General features: G+C 40.9%; 1 protein-coding gene across 3 annotated transcripts in view; it reads right to left on the bottom strand.

Moving 5' to 3' along the window:
* Nucleotides 1-18,199, bottom strand: part of rangap1b (Ran GTPase activating protein 1b) — a 59,374-nt gene that overhangs the window by 37,175 nt on the left and 4,000 nt on the right. For 2 of the 3 annotated variants that reach the window (XM_060849278.1, XM_060849280.1), the window contains exons 2-5: nucleotides 8,562-8,683; nucleotides 6,479-6,606; nucleotides 1,644-1,703; nucleotides 403-582 (exon numbers count right to left, since the gene is read on the bottom strand). In XM_060849278.1, coding sequence (XP_060705261.1) covers nucleotides 403-582; nucleotides 1,644-1,703; nucleotides 6,479-6,606; nucleotides 8,562-8,673 — 480 coding nt within the window. In that variant the 5' untranslated portion in view covers nucleotides 8,674-8,683. Of the gene's footprint in view, nucleotides 1-402; nucleotides 583-1,643; nucleotides 1,704-6,478; nucleotides 6,607-8,561; nucleotides 8,684-10,315; nucleotides 10,366-18,199 lie in introns of all 3 variants that reach the window. The other variant, XM_060849279.1, reaches the window with a different exon arrangement.

Here is an 18,199-nt window from a genome sequence, read left to right as displayed (position 1 = left end):
TAGGCTATTTAAGATCAAGAGGAGGAAGGATTTCTTCACTCCAGGGGGAATTGAATCTTTGGAATTTTCTACTTCAGAGTGCCATGGAAGCCTAGTGAGCATGTTCAAGATGGAAAGTGACAGTTTTCTGAAGTCTAATTACAAAATCAAGGATTGAGAGAGAAAGTGGCACGCAGCTACATAATCTAATTGAGCAGCAAAGCAGGCCCAAATTAGCTGAATGGCCCGTTCCTATAAACATTTTCTAACCTATTCAGTGATACTATTACATACCTCTTATTCAGGTGGGACTTGTGCCTGGGACTCCACCGAGGAACATTACCACCACACAAGAACCTCAAAGCCCCTCTTCACATATACTGGGTAAACAAACCAAATTACAGGACATTCAAAAACAAATACCTGTCCACCGCCAATTCCCATGCCACAGTTATTCAGACGTAGCTCCTGCAATGTGTAACACACTTCACTCTTCAATAAGATTTCAATGCTCCGAACTCCATCTGGTCCAAATGCATTGTCACTTAGATCCAGTAGTGTCAGTTGAGCTCCTGCACTCATCAGTGCATCACCCAGCAATATCTTGTTAGAATTAAGAAACAAAAAATAAGAGGTTAGAAATGGAGCACAGATATCTTGAGAAGCTCTCATGAATGCTACAACAAGCAAGTGCCTGGAGTGTCAGAAGGAGGAGGAGAAGGAATATGATGTCTTTCTCACCCAGGTGACACCATCAGCAATGGACCATCACAACTGACATCAAACCCATCAGAACCAGCAATCTGGGCCAGGGTGGGGGTTTGGCAGCTAGAAGAATTGTCAGTGCAGTACAGGAACAGGCCCTTCGGCCCATCGTGAAGAAAACTGAAGAATGCTAAATCACCTGGCTCTGACATCCTATAAGATGTATGGCAGAAATAGCAGATGCATAGGTGCAATCTTGCATTTTTCCCAAGACTCAGCAAAGGTCCCAACAGATTGTAAAACTACAATGGTTAGAAATAGTTCAAAGGTGTTTTACTAAATTGACAGAGTTTTCTCATGAAGAAGGGTTGGGAGGACTGGGCTGTTTTTACTAGTGCGAAGAGGAGGAGTGAAGTGTGACTTAATTAAAGTCTAAAAGATCCTGAATAGTCTTGACAACGTGGATGCAGAAATTATGCTTCCTCCAATGGGTCAGTCAACTAGGGGGTACTATTTAAAAGTTAGGAGTTGTCCTTTTAGGACAGAAACTAAGGTATTCTTTCTCTCTATTTCCAAGTCATGGTGGTTCACAAATATTTGGTGGTGTTCCAAAGTCTTTGTCCTTCTAGATGAAGTGTCAGAAGTTTGGAAGTCACCATCAAGGATCCCAAAGCAAGTTATTACACTACCTTGAAGGCAGTACACACAGCTGACATAGCATACAACAATGGCTAATTTAGACTTCAAGGATGAATGTAAGTTTTTTTCCAGGACTATGACCAATAATGGAAAGTTACTGCTGTTTTCAGCTTCAAGAAAAACAGTCCAACTATTTTCTAATAACAACACTAATTTTTCACTATTGTTGCTTCAAGAACTCAATATTCATCAACAATATCCGTCTCCTTCACTTAGTGAGTTTTGTAACTTGGAGTTAATGTGATAGAATTTGTCCTTACCAGAGCACATGGAATCTCCGAACGCAGTCGGCCGGTGAACATATCGCTCCAGTAGCATTTCTGAGGGGGAGGAGAAGGAAGGGAACAAAAAAAACTTCATTTAACAAACAAACAGTCGTTATTTTTAATGTAGTGACCATCAGCAAATTGAATTCATTTTTCTGTAGTGTAAGAAATCAGCAACAGTGAATTACAATTTTTTAGGTACTGTGATCACAAACTAAATTGCAGTCAATGCACCAAGGCCAGAAAGTTGTGGAATTAGTCACACCACCACCTGACCCAAATGGCAGAGAACATCCCAAATAGTTATTACCTAGGAGCCCATTCAACACGTTATTTCTGTCAAGACTTTGTATAAAAGTATTTAAGGCAGAGCACACTATCTCACTCTCATTATATCTCCCTTGGATCCCTATAGTGTGGAGACCAGACATTCAACCCATCAAGTTCACACTGACTCTCCAAAGAGCATCCCACTACACCATACTTACACCACAGAAGGTCAATGCACCAAGCATCCAACCCAAACTTTGGGACCACTAAGTGGATGACACCTTTGTCATCACTAATCAAAACAGATTAGAGGAAACCTTCAAGACCATCAATAATACTGTTATTGGCATAAAATTCACTAACAGGGAGGAAAACAACAAATTGCCCTTCCTAGATGTTGCAGTAGAGCGTACAGCCAATGTGGAACTTCAAACTAGTATCTACAGGAAAACAACACACAGGGACCAAATACTAAACTACTGAAGCAATCATCCCAACACCCACAAACGAAGCTGTATTAGAACATTATTTCAATGAGCCACCACACACTGCAGCACGGAGGAATTACAAAGAGCAAAGGAAAATCACCTCTACAATGTATTAAAAAAAACAGGTACCCAATGAACACAGTCTGCCAATTTCTCAGCAACAAACCCAAACAAGCAGATAAAACACGCTCAGAAACCCTAGCCATTCTCCCCTTAATCAAAGACATCTCAGAAATGACTGCCAGACTACCCATACCTCTTGGCATCATGGTTGCCCATAAACCCACCAACACCCTAAAACAGCAGCTAATGAACTTGAAAGACCCTATATAGACAAGCAAAACTAATGTCATTTACAAAATACCTTACAAGAACTGTAACACACACTACATTGGACAAACAGGCAGAAAACTAGCCACCAGGATACATGAACATCAACTAGCCACAAATAGACATCACCCACTCTCACTAGTATCCTTACTTACAGATGTGGAAGACACCACTTCCACTGAGGAAACACATCCATCCTAGGACAAGCCAAATAGAAACATCCACGAGAATTCCTAGAAATGTGGTATTCCAACCGGAACTCTATGAGCAAACACATGCTCTCTGAGGTGACTTCCTCCACTTGCAAGGGCTCATCTCCAGAATTGCACTCTTCCTTATTGCACGACGTACTTGTTAAATTGTTAAATCCTGGATGCAGTTTAAGAATGTTGTCCGCCCTCTCCCTCCCTACTTTGCACACTAAAATTATCCCAGTTAATATTTAGGCAGTTAAAACCCCCTATTAGTTTTGTTATTCCTAGACTTCTAAGATTTGGTCACATACTTAATTCTCTATCTCACCCTGACAGTTTGGGTCAGTCTATACCCAAAGTGGTTTACCTCTTTTTTTTCTTTACTTCAACAATTTGGCCTCATTTCATAATCTTTCCAAGATATTATCCCTCGTCACTTTTGTAATTGATTCCTTGATCAACATCTGTTATTCCTCAGGCTCCTTGCATTAAAATATATTCCATTTAGTCTTGTTTGACTCACTTCCTTCTTATCCAGCCTGTCTTATCTGACTTCCAGACTTGCTTCTTGTTTTAACTTGTTATTCAATTTGTTCCTCTCTCCTCTGAGATATTAGTTAGGATCCCTGGCTCCTGCCAATCTAGTTTAAAGGCAAGCAATCAGCACAAGTTCCCAAAGGATATTCGTCCCATTTCTATATAGATGTAACCCGTCCAACTTGGACAATTCCTATCTCATCCAAAAACTGCTCTAATCCCTCTGAAATCTAAAGTCCTCTATCTTGCATCATCCCTCCAGCCACATTCTTATGTAGAAATTATTATATTTGCAGTCACACTTTTCAATTTTCTATCCAATTCCCTGAAGTCCATTTGCAGGACCTAGTTTATCTTTCTTCCTAGGTCATTGGTCCCAACATGGTCCACAATCACTGATTGTTCACCCTCCCAATCCAGAGCATGTGGCTGTCATTCAACTGTATCCTTGATCCTGACACTCTGCAGATAGTACACCATCCTGGAGTCACAACTGTGACCAGCTATCTGTTCCCCATACTAATGAATTCCCTATCACAATTGTCCTTCCACATTTTTTCCTCTCTGCTAAAAATAAGGTTACTTGGGCTACATCTAGTGAATGCATCTCTACCAGTCAAAGAAAGCAGCATTACTGTCCTGTGGCCAACCAGATTATTGAAATTAGATACAAATAAAGAAATAAAGTGCAGATGCTGGAAATCAGGTCATAGAGTCATATAGCTATACAGCAAGAAAACAGACCCTTTGGTTCAAGTTGTCCGGGCCGGCCAGGTAACCTCACCTCATCTTGTTCCACTTGCCAGCATTTGATCCATATCCCTCTAAATCCTTCTATTCATATATACACCCAGATGCCTTTTAAATGCTGTAATTTACCAGCCCCCACCACTTCCTCTGGCACCTCATCCCATACATTCACCACCCTCTGCCCCTGAGGTCCCTTTTATATCTTTCCCCCCTCACCTTAAAGTGATGCCCTCTAGTCTTGGACTCTCCCCAGGGAAAAGACATTTTCTGTTTACCCTATCCAGCCTTTATTCAGCTGCAACAATTCTATGATTTTTAAAACGTGAGAAATACTCAACAGATCTGGAAGTTTCTATGGAGAAACAATATTAATACTTTAATCTGATGACCCTTCATGAAATGTTATCTAGTTTACTATTTTTATTATTCAAATGAGATTTCAACTCATTAGTGACAGAGCACAACCTTGAAAATTGCAGCATACTTCGGGTGGTTTCAATTTGAAATGGAAAACAATTAAGGACAATTTTAAAACAAGTGTATAACTGGCAATCTCAGAAAGAACTCCAAATAATATAGGATTTGATCACATTGACACGGGATCCCAAAAATGCTTGATGAGCAAGAGAGATTACCAAACCAATGAAATGCCATCGGCAATATACATTAATGACCTGGATAAGGTAAGTGAACGTATTATTGCCAATTTTGCAGGTGAGAAAAATAGGTGGGGAGGTAAATGATTGAGGATGTCAGAGAATCTCAGATTCAGATAGGTTAAGTGAGTAAGCAAAAACTTGACAGATGGAATATAATGGGAGAAAATGGGAGATTATGCACTTCAGCAAGAAAAATACAGGATTGTCTAAATGGAGAAAGGCTGCAGAAACTATGGCATAGATGGATTTGTGAGCCCTCATGCATAAATCACAAAAAGCTATCTTACAAGTTCATCACGTAATAGGAAAGGCAAACGGACTGTTGACTTTATTTGAAAGGTAGTAGAGTACAAAGAATAGGGAAGTCTTGATGAAACCATACAAGGCATGAGTTACATCTATAATATTGTGAACAGTTTCAGTCCCTTCATCTGAAAGGGGAGATATATTGACATTGTAGGCAGTCTGGGGAAGGTCCACTAAGTTAATTCTGGGTATAAAGGATTATTTCACAAGGATAAGATGAGTAGGGCGAGCCTGTATTCTTTAGAGTTCAGCAGAATGAGAAAAGAGACAATACTGAAACAATATTTTCAGGGAGCTTGACGGAATGGATGTGGAGAGGTTGTGGGTGAGTCTAGGATCAGAGGGCAGAATCTGAGGGAAAGAGCTCACCATTTTCATAATCTGAAATTCTTTACCACAGAGAACTGTTATTAAATATATTTCAAGTACAAAGTTCTGCACCTATGTCATATGGTGATATGGGTTCAAAATGTTAACTCACTCCATACATACTGCCTGACCCACTGAGTGCTTATTTCCAATACTGTATTTTTAAGTGGATTTTCAATATTGGTAGTACTTAGTTCAAAGCTTCACAACCACACTTGAAGTATCGCCCTTACTCTTGTAGGTAAAAACGAACAACTTTCGTCGTCTCATTAGTGGTGCCATTCTTGAATCAGTATCTTTTTTCTGGTATTAGTTCACAGAAAACTATGACATAAAGCGAGCCCCTATTCTCCACTGAATCATGGCAGCTCCTTTGCATCTCTCCAAGATAGTTTAGCATATCATCCAAGAGGCATCTGTGAATGACATCTTCCTCATTCTTCTAATATCAGTATGGACCTATTGGGCCAAATAGCTGATTTCTGTGCTCTAAATATTACTACATAAACAACATAATATGAATTAAAACCAAGAACTGCAGATGCAGGAAATCTGAAACAAAAACATAGCTGGAGAACCTCAGCAGGAGTGGCACACCTGTGGAGAGAGTAGAGTCAATGGTTCAGATCCAGCAACACTTGTTCAGAACATCAATTCTGTTTTTGTAACATGAATTGTTCTTCAACACAGTTAATTCCAACAAACCATCTTTCTGCCATTGTTTAGTTTTTAACTTCCGCTGATCTGAATCTACAGGCCAAGCCATGCTAATCTGAGAATATTTACATTTGGCATGCAAAAGATAGAACACAACTTGTTTTTATTTGTGCTAGCTAAAGGAGTTCACAGGAAGCCATTATTATTCACTGGAGTGATTATTGTTGCTGATAAAATACACTAAAACCTCAAAGAAAGTAAAGCCATACCTGCAACTCCTTTTTACTTGACAGACTTTTGGCAATAGCTTTCGCAGCTTCCACGCCAATTGTGTTTCCTTCTAGGCGTAATGCTTGCAGGTGCTCAAATTTCTCAATCTCTTCAATAATCTCAGCAGCTGGGCAAAAGGAGAAAAATGACATTAAGAAACTGATACTACCCAGTTAATAGAAATGTCAATGTATTTTTCCTCTCTAGTCTACAGAATAATCCAGTATTCTTTAGTGTAATGACCCTATTACGCTTATCATGAATGCTAAACCTTCCATCTTTAAAATGTGCCCATTAATTTCATATGAAACTGAACAACTCTAAAATATCAGTACTGTTATAATATCATGCTCTATATCAAAAATTTCAAACTGGTTTAACAGGAAGGCATGAACCTGGAGAACTATAACTGTGAGACAACTCATGTCATGCTACATATTTGCCAGAAAGGTTTTGTATGACATTTTGCACAACATAGCTCCATACCCCTCAATTCTTTTGTTAGTCAAAATTCTACCCTTCTTTACTTTAAAATTATTCTTAAATAACTGCCAAAAATAATTCCATAAACACATTTCACAAAAACACTCTGCTTTATCTCCGGCTTAAAAGGAGACCCTTTGTTTTTAGACTACACGCCCTGCATTTCTCCCACAAGGGAGCATAGTCTTTCAGCATTCACTGTCAAAATCCATCAGCATTTGACATTGAACAAAAGCATCTCTCAAGCTTTTAAAATCCAAAAGATGCAGGCCTAAACTACCCAACCTTTCTTCATAAACTAACCCTTCCATCCCAGGAATCATTCAAATGATTCTATTCTACTCTGCTTCCAGCGCCACTATGCTCTTTCTTAAACAAGATTTAATAGTACAGAGTACTCCGGATATGGTCACACCCAATGCCCTGCAGAAGTGTAGCAAAACTTCCCAAATTCTTTATTACATTCCCTTGCAATAAGTGCTAACATTCCATTCACCTTCTTAATTACCTGCTGTTTCGGCAAACTAACTTTGTGATTCACATATTAGGACATCCTGATTCCATGACACCTGTGTTCTGCAGTTTCTCGAATTAAATATTACACTGTTTTTCTCTCCTTCTTACCATAGTGGACAAGTTCAAAACTTTTCTGGTTAATCTCTTGAACAACTTAAAATATTTGCATCTGGAAGAGTCACTTGATTGCAAAATCAAGTCAAAAAAAATTAAACATCTTTATAATCTATCCAAATCTTAAATCTGCATTCAAAGCCTTGTGCTATTTTCCTTCTTCTGTAAATTCAAGATGCCCTTAGATTTCAATTTTTTCTCAGTAACTTAATCCTGAAGTCTGTAGTAAATCTAAACTCCATTTTCCTACAAGGCCAATAGATCTTTCCTCAGCTTTGGTGTCCAAGACGGCTCAAAGTTCTCTCAGTGAGGTCTAACCATAGTCATAAAGTGGGGCTGGAAAAGCAGAGTCTGTCAGGCAGCATTCGAGGAGCAGGAGAGTCAATGTTTCGAGCATCAGGAATGTGGGGGAGAGGCCAAGAGATAAATGGGGGAGAGGTGGGGATGGGGGGAGAAAGTAGCTGGGAACGTGATAGCTAGATTAAGGTGGTGGGTAATGGTGATAGAGCAGAGCAGAGGGTAGAGCAGATAGGTGGGAAGGAAGATGGACAAGTAGGACAGTACCAAGGTTGAAGCACAGCTATGTGACTACAACACGGCTCCTTTGTCTGTAATTATTCTGAAATCAACTTGTTCAGACATGAAAGGACACCCGAAAAAGAATGGATTTGAATCCAGGCCTTCTGGTTTACGGGACTCCAGCACTGCATTGCACAAGCACCCCTCTTCCCTCCACACCATTCCCCAGCTACCCATTTGTACTCTATTATTCTAGGTATGAAGAATATTTTCTATACCTGTTGATATTTTAATTATTCATGGTTCTAGACCTCTGCTGTTTATTAATTTTATTACGAACTTCCAGCAATTTCCTTCTTTCTTTCCGTTAATCAATATCCTGAAGCACCTGATATATAGTAGACATGATCCTAATTCAGTGCAATCCACATAAGATTCTGATTCACATACCAGCTTCAGCTGTGTCAAGTTTTAGGACACGACCTTTGAAACTCAGCTCTCCCCCACCCACTTGAGTCTTTGCAAGGGCATCTGCCAGCTGAGAGATATCCTCAGAAGCCATCTCCTAACACCTGGTGAAAAACAGAAGACATTTTAAACAGTCCATCACACAGGTTTCAAAGCAAATAAAGTCATCACACGATAAACTGGTTCAACTGGTATGTTTAAGTTGACAGGAGTATATCATCTGCAGGAAGTATTTTTCCAGCTACACTACATAATGAAAAATGACTGTCGTGTTTGTGATAATCCCCAATAGAAAAAAAAATGGTCATTACCCATTGACATTTATTTAACAATTCCATGGAGATTTATCACATCTCACCTGATAACCTTAAGAGACAACTTTTACCTCCGCAACTGTTCAGTCTCCCACAGAGAGATTTTCTGCTCTGCCATACCCAAGATTGAAGCGCTCCATAATTAAGAAAAATCCATTTTGCTGGATGAATATCCCAATTCAACACTTTCACAAAGCCTGTACTTTGAATTTATTTGAAGAAAAACAAAGTGTCAAGCCTACACTAACACCTCAAAACAGATTCGTGCTACTGACCAACAGGAAGTGCTCGTTTTCCCAACAGTTTAAGCATTATATTTTCCAAAAGCCAAGTGAGGAGCTTCCAGGAAGTGTTTCACCAAGGAATGGTGGATTAAAATGACAAATACACTGTAACTCAAACTGAGGACAATCAGGCATGTCCTCAACTGCACACTTTCCAATTAACAGCTACGGGAATTTATTGTTTTTAATTCCTTTACCTGCAGTCAAAACATCTCCAAATTCCCAGTGATCTACCCCAGCCACTGACCTTTCCTCTACGCACATGTTGATGTTCAACTTCACCTCCCCAACACCTTCTCAATCTCTCCATTATTTGGCTACATCTTCGCCATTTAGTCTCGAACTAAGTGCAATTTATTCCAGTTGAAGATTAGGAAGACTGAAGTTGTTGGCATTAGCTCCCAACATAAACTCAGTTTCTTTTCTGGGCAACCTACTCAAAGTGAACCAGGTTGCTAACAACTGCAGCATCCTAATCAACCTGGGGCTACATTTTCAACTGCCTATACTTTCCATCACATAACTGTACTTCTTGTGGCACAATAATACAAGAGTTTAAAAAGATAGGCATCTTGTCTGGCCACCCATTGTGCAAGTTATTCACCGCATCTCCAAACAGAATGCTCATCCCGTGTTTAAGTCCCTCAATAAACTTACTAGTCGCTAATCTCTTCCATACCTGTAACTCATTTCAGAGCCCGCAGCCTTGTGAACTCTCTCTGCCCACTGCTATTCATTAATAGTTGCGCCTTTCACTACCTAAACTTTGTGTTCTAAAATTCCCTCTCCTTCCCACTCCTTCTTAAATGCTTTCTGTAAAAGACAGACTTTGACTAGAGTAAGCCTCATTATCTAGCTCTGCACTCATTTTCTTCAAGATCATGCCTTGATTAAATGCTGGAGATCATGTTTAGGTATTAAAAAGGTGCTACAAAGTTATGGCCAATACTTATTTGAAGAACACAAGTTAGTTCAATTATGGTTCACTGAAACACTTCGGTTCCAGAATTAAGACAAGGAAAGCTATGAGTATCAAATGTTTTCCTTCTGCTTTCCTGTCTGCCTGTACAGCAAACTGACCGTACTTACAGCATTTTAGACATTTGTATTAATTTATGGAAATCAGCACATGCTTTACCTTCCAACAGTGCTTGCCTTGTTTCCTCTTCCACTAGTTTCATTCTATAACTGGCAAGAAATTAGGTTGAACAGAGTAAAGCAGTTCTTAATTTTCAACACAAACAATATTTGCTAAGTAATCATTTGAGGAATGTGATTCCACAGGTTCTGGCAATTCTTTAGTAACTGAACCAAGTGATGATCTTTCTGGAACACACAATAAGCACTGTTTTCTCAACTAACCTTGTGGAATACCATGTCTCATCCCAATTTTATACCCAAATGACATCCACACAGACTGTTTCCTATAGAAATTAACAGGTAATAGTCAGAAGGAAAATTTCTTTATCTTTCCCTAGCCAAATGGTTCAGAGAATAATTATAACTCAATACCACCTCACTCACCATTGTCCCGCATTGAATTGCGTTATTTATACAGAATTTATAGCAAATTGTGTCTTCCGATCTTATAGTCCTGAAGAAGAAGCAGTGCTTTGAAAGCTAGTGCTTCCAAATAAATGTCTTGGACTATAACCTGATGTTGTGTGATTTTTGACTTTGTACACCCCAGTCCAACACTGGCGTCTCCAGAGTTAGGAAAGGCATGATAACGAGGGTGAGATCACTCCATACAGTACATCAAGGATTTCATGACTGTTAACTGCACTATATTTTTATCTGCAAGATGCCTATCATGTTGGGTAGGTACTTTAGAAATTGGAAACACAAGAATGAAAGCATACAAGATACCAATAAGATTTAATCACATCATTTGCAGTTATCTTGTAAACAATTCCATAAGTTGCTCCAGTTTGATTTTAAGAACAAACAGACATGCATCTTTTTGAATTGTCATTACTGCCAATGCAATTAGTTTTCAATTTACAGACAAAATAAGGGTAGTTTAAGACTAGTATCTGTTGGGAAGAAATATTCGACAGGACATCAGAAGAATTCCAATCCCTCCTTGAGTAGTGCCTTGAGACCTTCTATGTCCTGCTGACTAAGCAGCAGTCCCTGGTTTAAAACCTCAGCTGAAAGTGAGCAAGTAAAACAACTAAACCCAACATAATTGGAGTGAACTGAAAGGAAGGTGAACAGATTCTGAGATTTAGAAAGAAAATTCCATGCTAAAGAGCCACATGTTTAAACAGGTATTGGATTTTTATTTGGATGAGCTGAAGTTGAGAGAAGATCGAGTATAGGAAATTGGTCAGAAGAACATTCAAAGGTTCAAGGTTGACAAAGACAAAGAGTTTAAGTATCACAAAGACACAAATTTACAATAAAGTGCTTCACAATCCACAAAGCAAGTGTGTGAACAGAAAAAAAATGTAATATGTAAACCAAAAATTTTATTGCATAATATTCAACTGCTTCCATGAGTGCTTCAGTGTCAAACTTATAATCACATATTTAATCTATTTTTCTAGTTTTTTGGGTAAATCTGCAATTTTTTTACTTTACAAATATAAAATTATTGAAAAGTAAATCACAAATATCGGTATAATAAAAAGAAAAAAAATTACAACTACTATCTACTAACCTCCTCTATAATACAAAGCAAACCCTAACACTGTGCAAAGCAACACCAAAAAAAAAGAAAGAAAAGCAAAAAAAAACAAACAAACCCACAAAATACACAACAGCTATGCTCGGCGCAAGGCTCCCAAACAAAGGAACGGGAGCATTGTATACATACCCGTATTAACTCGGGAGACCCCCTCCAGGGCCCAGGGCTTGACAAATCTAATCATGCTGGTTAAACAAACGCTCTAGTTAAGATAATTGATAAATCTGTATTCAAATAACTCAAATAGGGTTGCCATGTCTTATAAAAATTGTCTGTTGTGTGGTGCACTATGTTTGTGAAAAAATCCAACTGAATGTGCTCCATAATTAATTTCTGGCATCCCAGCAAGCCCGGCAGGTCCGCAGACACCCAATTCATCAGAATATTCTGTGCACAGTATGCAAGAATATTAAATAGTTTCTTCCCATGCCTGTCTAAAGATGGTAAACGTGGTAGACCTTAGAGGAGAGATATCGGGTCTACTTTGACTTCAGTCCTCAATACCCTACCTACCTCTCCCATCACTGCGCTTCAATAAATATGGAGTCTGTGGCATGTCCAGAAGCAATGGGTAAGAGTACCTACACTTATTTTACATTTGGGGCACACTGCAGATGCCCCTTTTTTAAACTTCGCCAGATGGTCTGGTGCCAGATGAGCCCTGGCCCTGTGCAGAACTTTTAACTGCGTAGCGCATGACCTGTTACAGATTGAGATCTTTTGAATATTCTCCCATATGTTCTCCCATGTTTCAGAAGAGATCTCCATTCCCAGCTCTTGCTCCCAGACCTCACGTAACCGGCTAATATCTTGCCAGGCCCTGCCACCCAGCAGGCAATAGAGGGCACTAACTGAAAGGGTGCTTGTGGAGCGTAGCAACAACTTCTCTGTATCGGGCATATAGGGCTTAGTGAGAAGTGTAGTCTTCTTCTGGATGAAATCCCTAACCTGAAAAAAAAATGGAAAAGGTTTCTGCTGGGCAACCCGTATTTTGGCTCAGTTGCTCAAAAGACATCATAACCTCCCCCTCAAACAAGTCTCCCAAACTAGAAACTCCTCTCGCTGCCCACAGTTTGCCCTGAGTCCATCAGCCCTGGTCAGAACCCTGGCATGCCAACTATAAGTGAAAGTGGCAAAGTCTTGGATAAACAACCCTCACTGACGCATCGCCCTCCAAGCCTTGACTGTACTAATGACAATGGGGTTCCAGCAGTGGTCCATAACTGTCCTCATCTTATCCATGAGCAATAGGTTAATAAGAGGGCACTTTGCTTGGGAGGCCTCAATATCCAGCCATATTGAGTTTGGATCATTACCTACCCAATCACAGACAAAGGACAGCAGGGAACTCAATTGATACCTTCTGATGTCTGGGAAATCAACTCTTCCCCCTCCTTGAGGCAACTGCAATTTGGTAAGTTTGATGAGGGGCCGCCCACAATGCCAAACAAAGGATGCAAACCACCCCATAAGCTTCTGCAGCGTTGACCTGGGAAACATTATGGGGAGCATATGCATGGGATAAAGCAAACGAGGAAGAACATTCATCTTAAATGAGAGATATTTGGCCCAGCCATGAAATTGGAAGAGCCTCCCATCTCTGGAGATCTCGCCTAATATTGTCGAGCAAGTGAGCAAAGTTAGTCCGAAATAACAGATCAAACTTGGGGATAATAAAAATGCCTAGGTACCAGAACTCTGCCCGTGATCACTTAAAAGGAAACTTAGAGCCACCTTCAACTTCCGGCACATCCTTAAGGTTCCCCAAATGAACTGATACATTGTATCAAATGGGGTACAAAGGTCATTGGGGTCGATAAAAACAGAAGGGCATCATCCGCATACAGCGTAATCTTGTGTGCCCTCACTCCCACTTCCGGAGCAGTTATGTGGACGTTCTGACGAATGGCCTCTGCAGAAGCCATATCACCAACGTAAACAACAATGGTGAGAGGGGGCAGCCTTGCCGACTACCCCACCAATTGTAAAATTCCTAGACTTCACCCCATTGATGATGACCACGGCCAGAGGGTGGCAATATAAAACCTCCATCCACCTAGCAAAGAACAGTTTGGGTTGGGTGGAGTCTAAGACATAAAAAAGGTACGGCCATTCCACCCGGTCGAATGCTTTCTTTGCATCTAAAGAAATCACCAACCCCTGAATCGATCATTGCTGTCAAATTTGGACCACATTCAGCAATATTCTAATATTATTAGAGGTCCTACGGCCCCTTATAAAGCCTGTCTGGTCCTCTTTAATAATATGGGGCAACACCCTTTCCAATCTCAGCGCCAGGATCTTGGACAGAATTTTGAAGTCTGAATTTGAGAGAGATATGGGCTTGTATGAGACACGATCCTCAGGAACCTTCCCTTTCTTAAGAATTAAGGAAATATTAGCTTCTCTCAAAGATGGTGGTAGGCGTTCATGCATATAGGAGTGATTGTACATCTTCAATATCGGCCCTGACAGAATCCCTATAAACTCCTTATAAAACTCACCTGGAAGACTATCAGGGCCAGGCGCTTTTCCACTCCGATGTTGCCTAGCTGCCTCCTGTATTTCCTGAACTGTCATGGGGGCATTAAGGAGAGAGTCCTGTTCCAAGGTTATCCCTGGGAGGTCCAGGTTCTTAAAAGGTCTCCATTTTAGCACTCCTGTCTTCGCAATCTTCAGACCGATACAATTCAGAGTAAAAGCTCAGAAAAGCCTCATTAATCTTTTTAGCATCATATGTAAGGACCCCAGGACTGTCTCTGATTGCAGTAATGGATTGGGGTGCATGCTTTTTCCTAGTCAGGTATGCTATATACTTCCCTGGCTTATCCTCTATATTCGAACACCCTCTGCCTAGCAAAAGCAAGTTCTTTCTTTGCATTTTGTGTCAGTATTGAATTCAAGGCAGCCCGAAGGGCCGTGACCCACTGTAGCTTTGTCACCGAAGGCCAGGCAAATGCGCCGTCTCGCAGCTTTCAACCGCGTCTCAAGTAGACGCTGCTATTCCTCCTTCTGTCATTTCCGGCTAGCCGAATAGGAAATAGCTAATCCCCTAGCAAAGGCCTTAGCAGTCTCCCATAACATGGATGGGCTACGAGCCGTGCCTGAGTTGATAGTCAAGAATCCCTGATACTCCTTCAAAAAGTATTCGACAAATTTGGAATCCTTACAGAGAAAAGGGTCCAAATGCCAGTGCCGCAAACCTAGCCCTTCACTCTTAGCCTTAAACTTCAAATATACTGCTGCTTGATCAGAGATAGCTATATTCCCAATTTTACAACCCATAATCGAATCCAGAAGGGCCGAGGAAGCCAGAAAGAGGTCAATCCTCATGTGACATTTGCATGGGTTTGGAAAAAAAAGGTGAAGTCCCTGCCGGTAGGGTGAAGACATCTCCAAATATCCACCAGCCCCAATTCCTCGCATAAGTCAACGACCTGCTTGACCAGTGAAGAAAAAGTTGGGGGCCCACAAAGCATCCTGTCCACTGTCGGATCCAAAAGACAATTAAAATCCCCCCCATACTAATGTGCCGTGTTCCAAAAGCACTCAATTTAGAGAAAGCACTTATCAAAAATTTGAGGGGATGTGCCGGAGGACAGTAGACGTCTAAAATGCCATATTCCTCCCCATGTATCAGGGCCTTAAGTATCACAAAACGTCCTTGCTCATCTTTCACCTGCTCTAATAACATGAACGGAAGATTTTTCTGAATAAGTACCGCCACTCCCCTACTTTTAGTAGTAAAGGATGAAAAAATATCTGGTCATAACCCCCCTGTTGTAATTTCAGGTGTGCCCCATCATCAAGATGGGTTTCCTGCAACAAAGCGATATCAACCCTTTCCCTCTTAAGGCTAGAAAGCACTTCTTTTCTTTTAATAGGCAAATGACTTCCCTTAATGTTCCAGGCACATCATTTAATAAGACACTTAGCCATATCCCCTTTCAGACACCCTTGAACCCTTCAGAGGGAGAACCCTGCTTACAAAGCCCCGAGCATAAGTAAATAAAGACTCAAAGAATCGAAAAACTATATATACAAAAACGACTATCGATTCCTGATGAAGGACTTATGCTCGAAACGTCGAATTCTCTATTCCTGAGATGCTGCCTAACCTGCTGTGCTTTGACCAGCAACACATTTGCAGCTATCATAACTATAAACTATTACTACCAAAAAACTACAAAGAATACCAACTATAGAACCCTGAATGGAAGACTCTTCACTGTGCTCATAGTGGGCACTCACCCTACCCATCCCCTCCTTCACAGCTCCTTCAAATCTGGACTATGTCCCAGCCTTAGGCCAGAAAAATAACAAAGATGATCCTTAAATCAAAAGACAAAGTCAGGATGAGCACTCCACCCATCCCTGGCTTCATGTCACCCCTACTCGTGACTAAAAGAGAAGCAGAACAAAAAAAAGGGACAGAGACAACAAAGAACATACTCAAAATTTCACATCAGAAAATACAGTTATTAAAACTTATTCCAAAGTCTTTTCCCCCCTTTCCAAAAAGGAAATTATTAGGGAGAAAGAAAGGAATTTTAAAAAGGAAGGGAAAACATGGGGAAAAATAGAAAAGAGAACAAACATCAACCATATTCTTCAGGCCAATCTGTCGATTTTAAAGTGTCCACAAAGTTTATACATTTGACTTGGCGGATAAGGCTAAAAACTGAGTCCTTGTGGCTGAAACGAAGTACTGCGGGGTATCTCATGGAGTACTGGATGCCCAGGTTCCTCAGCCTCTTTTTTTAAACTTCATCGAAGGACTTCCTCTTTCAGATTACAACTGCTGAAAAATCCTGGAAAAACCATGATTTTTGACCCCTGGAGGACCTTTTCCCAGGGATCTGGAAGCTTCTATGACTTTTTGCCTGTCCTTCTATGAGTGGAAGCGCACTAGGACCAGGCGAGGGTGCTGCACTGGCCCTGAACTGTGCACTGTAACCTGATACGCCCTTTCAATCTGAAGCCTGCTGGACTCTATATGAAGGCCCAAAACTTCGGCAGCCAGTTTTCAAAGAAACTGACTGGCTGCTCACCTTCCGGGAGCCCGACAATTCGGAGATTTAATCGAGGTCGTTGATTGGTTCTGCAAGGCCCGCAACACCTGGAACCGACTGGATCCAACACCTCCAACACCTGGATCTGACTGGATGAGGACTGCATCACAGCTTCTGAGGTCTTAGTTCAACCCTCCACCTCTTCCAGCCTCTCCTAGAGGCCCTGGATCTCCTGCTCATGCTTCTGCGGATTTCCTCAATCGCAGTCGCAACTTTCAAGGTAAGTCTCTCCATTGCCGCAGCCAAGTCTGTCAGGTCTCCGGGGGGTTCAGGAGAGGCTGCTGTTGCTTCAGTCTATGGTGTTGTAGGTGCTGCAGGGTAGTGTCCTCTCAGCTGCTGTTTGCTTCCTCCTTTTCCCTTTGGCATCCTTCCCACTCCCAAATATTAACAAATGTGTTCTGTAAGGTTTTAAACTAATATTTCCACCACATAAGTTGGCCAGGCATGGCATAAAACACCGGTATGCCTTTACTATTAGGCAGAGCTATCCACAGCAGTTGTACAGAATCGCCACCATCTTGCCGAGTCCATTTTTCTAGTTTTAACAGGTAAAAATAACTCAAAATGGAAAATTGCAGCCAAACAGGAAGCCATTTAATTTCTACCTGCTCCATCATTTAATGAGATGATTGGTCTGCAATGCAATTCCAGACACATTCCTTTGTCCCATGACCCTGAAGACTTTGCTAAACAAAGGCCTATAAATGATTTAAGTTAAAATCATAAGAGTCATAGAGATGTACAGCATGGAAACAGACACTTCGGTCCAACTATTCCATGCCGACCAGATATCCCAACCCAATTTAGTCCCACCTGCCAGCACTTAGCCCATATCCCTCCAAACCCTTCCTATTCATATACCCATCCAAATGCCTTTTAAATGTTGCAATTGTACCAGCCTCCACCACTTCCTCTGGCAGCTCATTCAATATAAGTACCACCCTCTGTGAAAAAGTTGCCCCTTAGGTCTCTTTAATATCTTTCCCCTCTCACTCTAAACCTATGCCCTCTAGTTCTGGACTCCCAACCCCAGGGAAAAGATTTTGTCTATTTATCCTATCCATGCCCCTCATAATTTTGTAAACTTCTAGATGATCACCCCTCAGCCTCAGACGCTCCAGGAAGGCATTCGATAAGGTTCCCCATGGGATACTGGTGAGCAAGGTTAGATCTCATGGAATACAGTAAGAACTAGCCATTTGGATACAGAACTGGCTCAAAGGTAGAAGACAGAGGGTGGTGGAGGGTTGTTTTTCAG

The sequence above is a fragment of the Hemiscyllium ocellatum genome, chromosome 33, assembly GCF_020745735.1.
Source record: "Hemiscyllium ocellatum isolate sHemOce1 chromosome 33, sHemOce1.pat.X.cur, whole genome shotgun sequence".
NCBI classification, from domain to species: domain Eukaryota; kingdom Metazoa; phylum Chordata; class Chondrichthyes; order Orectolobiformes; family Hemiscylliidae; genus Hemiscyllium; species Hemiscyllium ocellatum.
The sequence above is the reverse complement of the archived record's forward strand: the minus strand, read 5'-3'. Positions and strand labels throughout refer to the sequence as shown.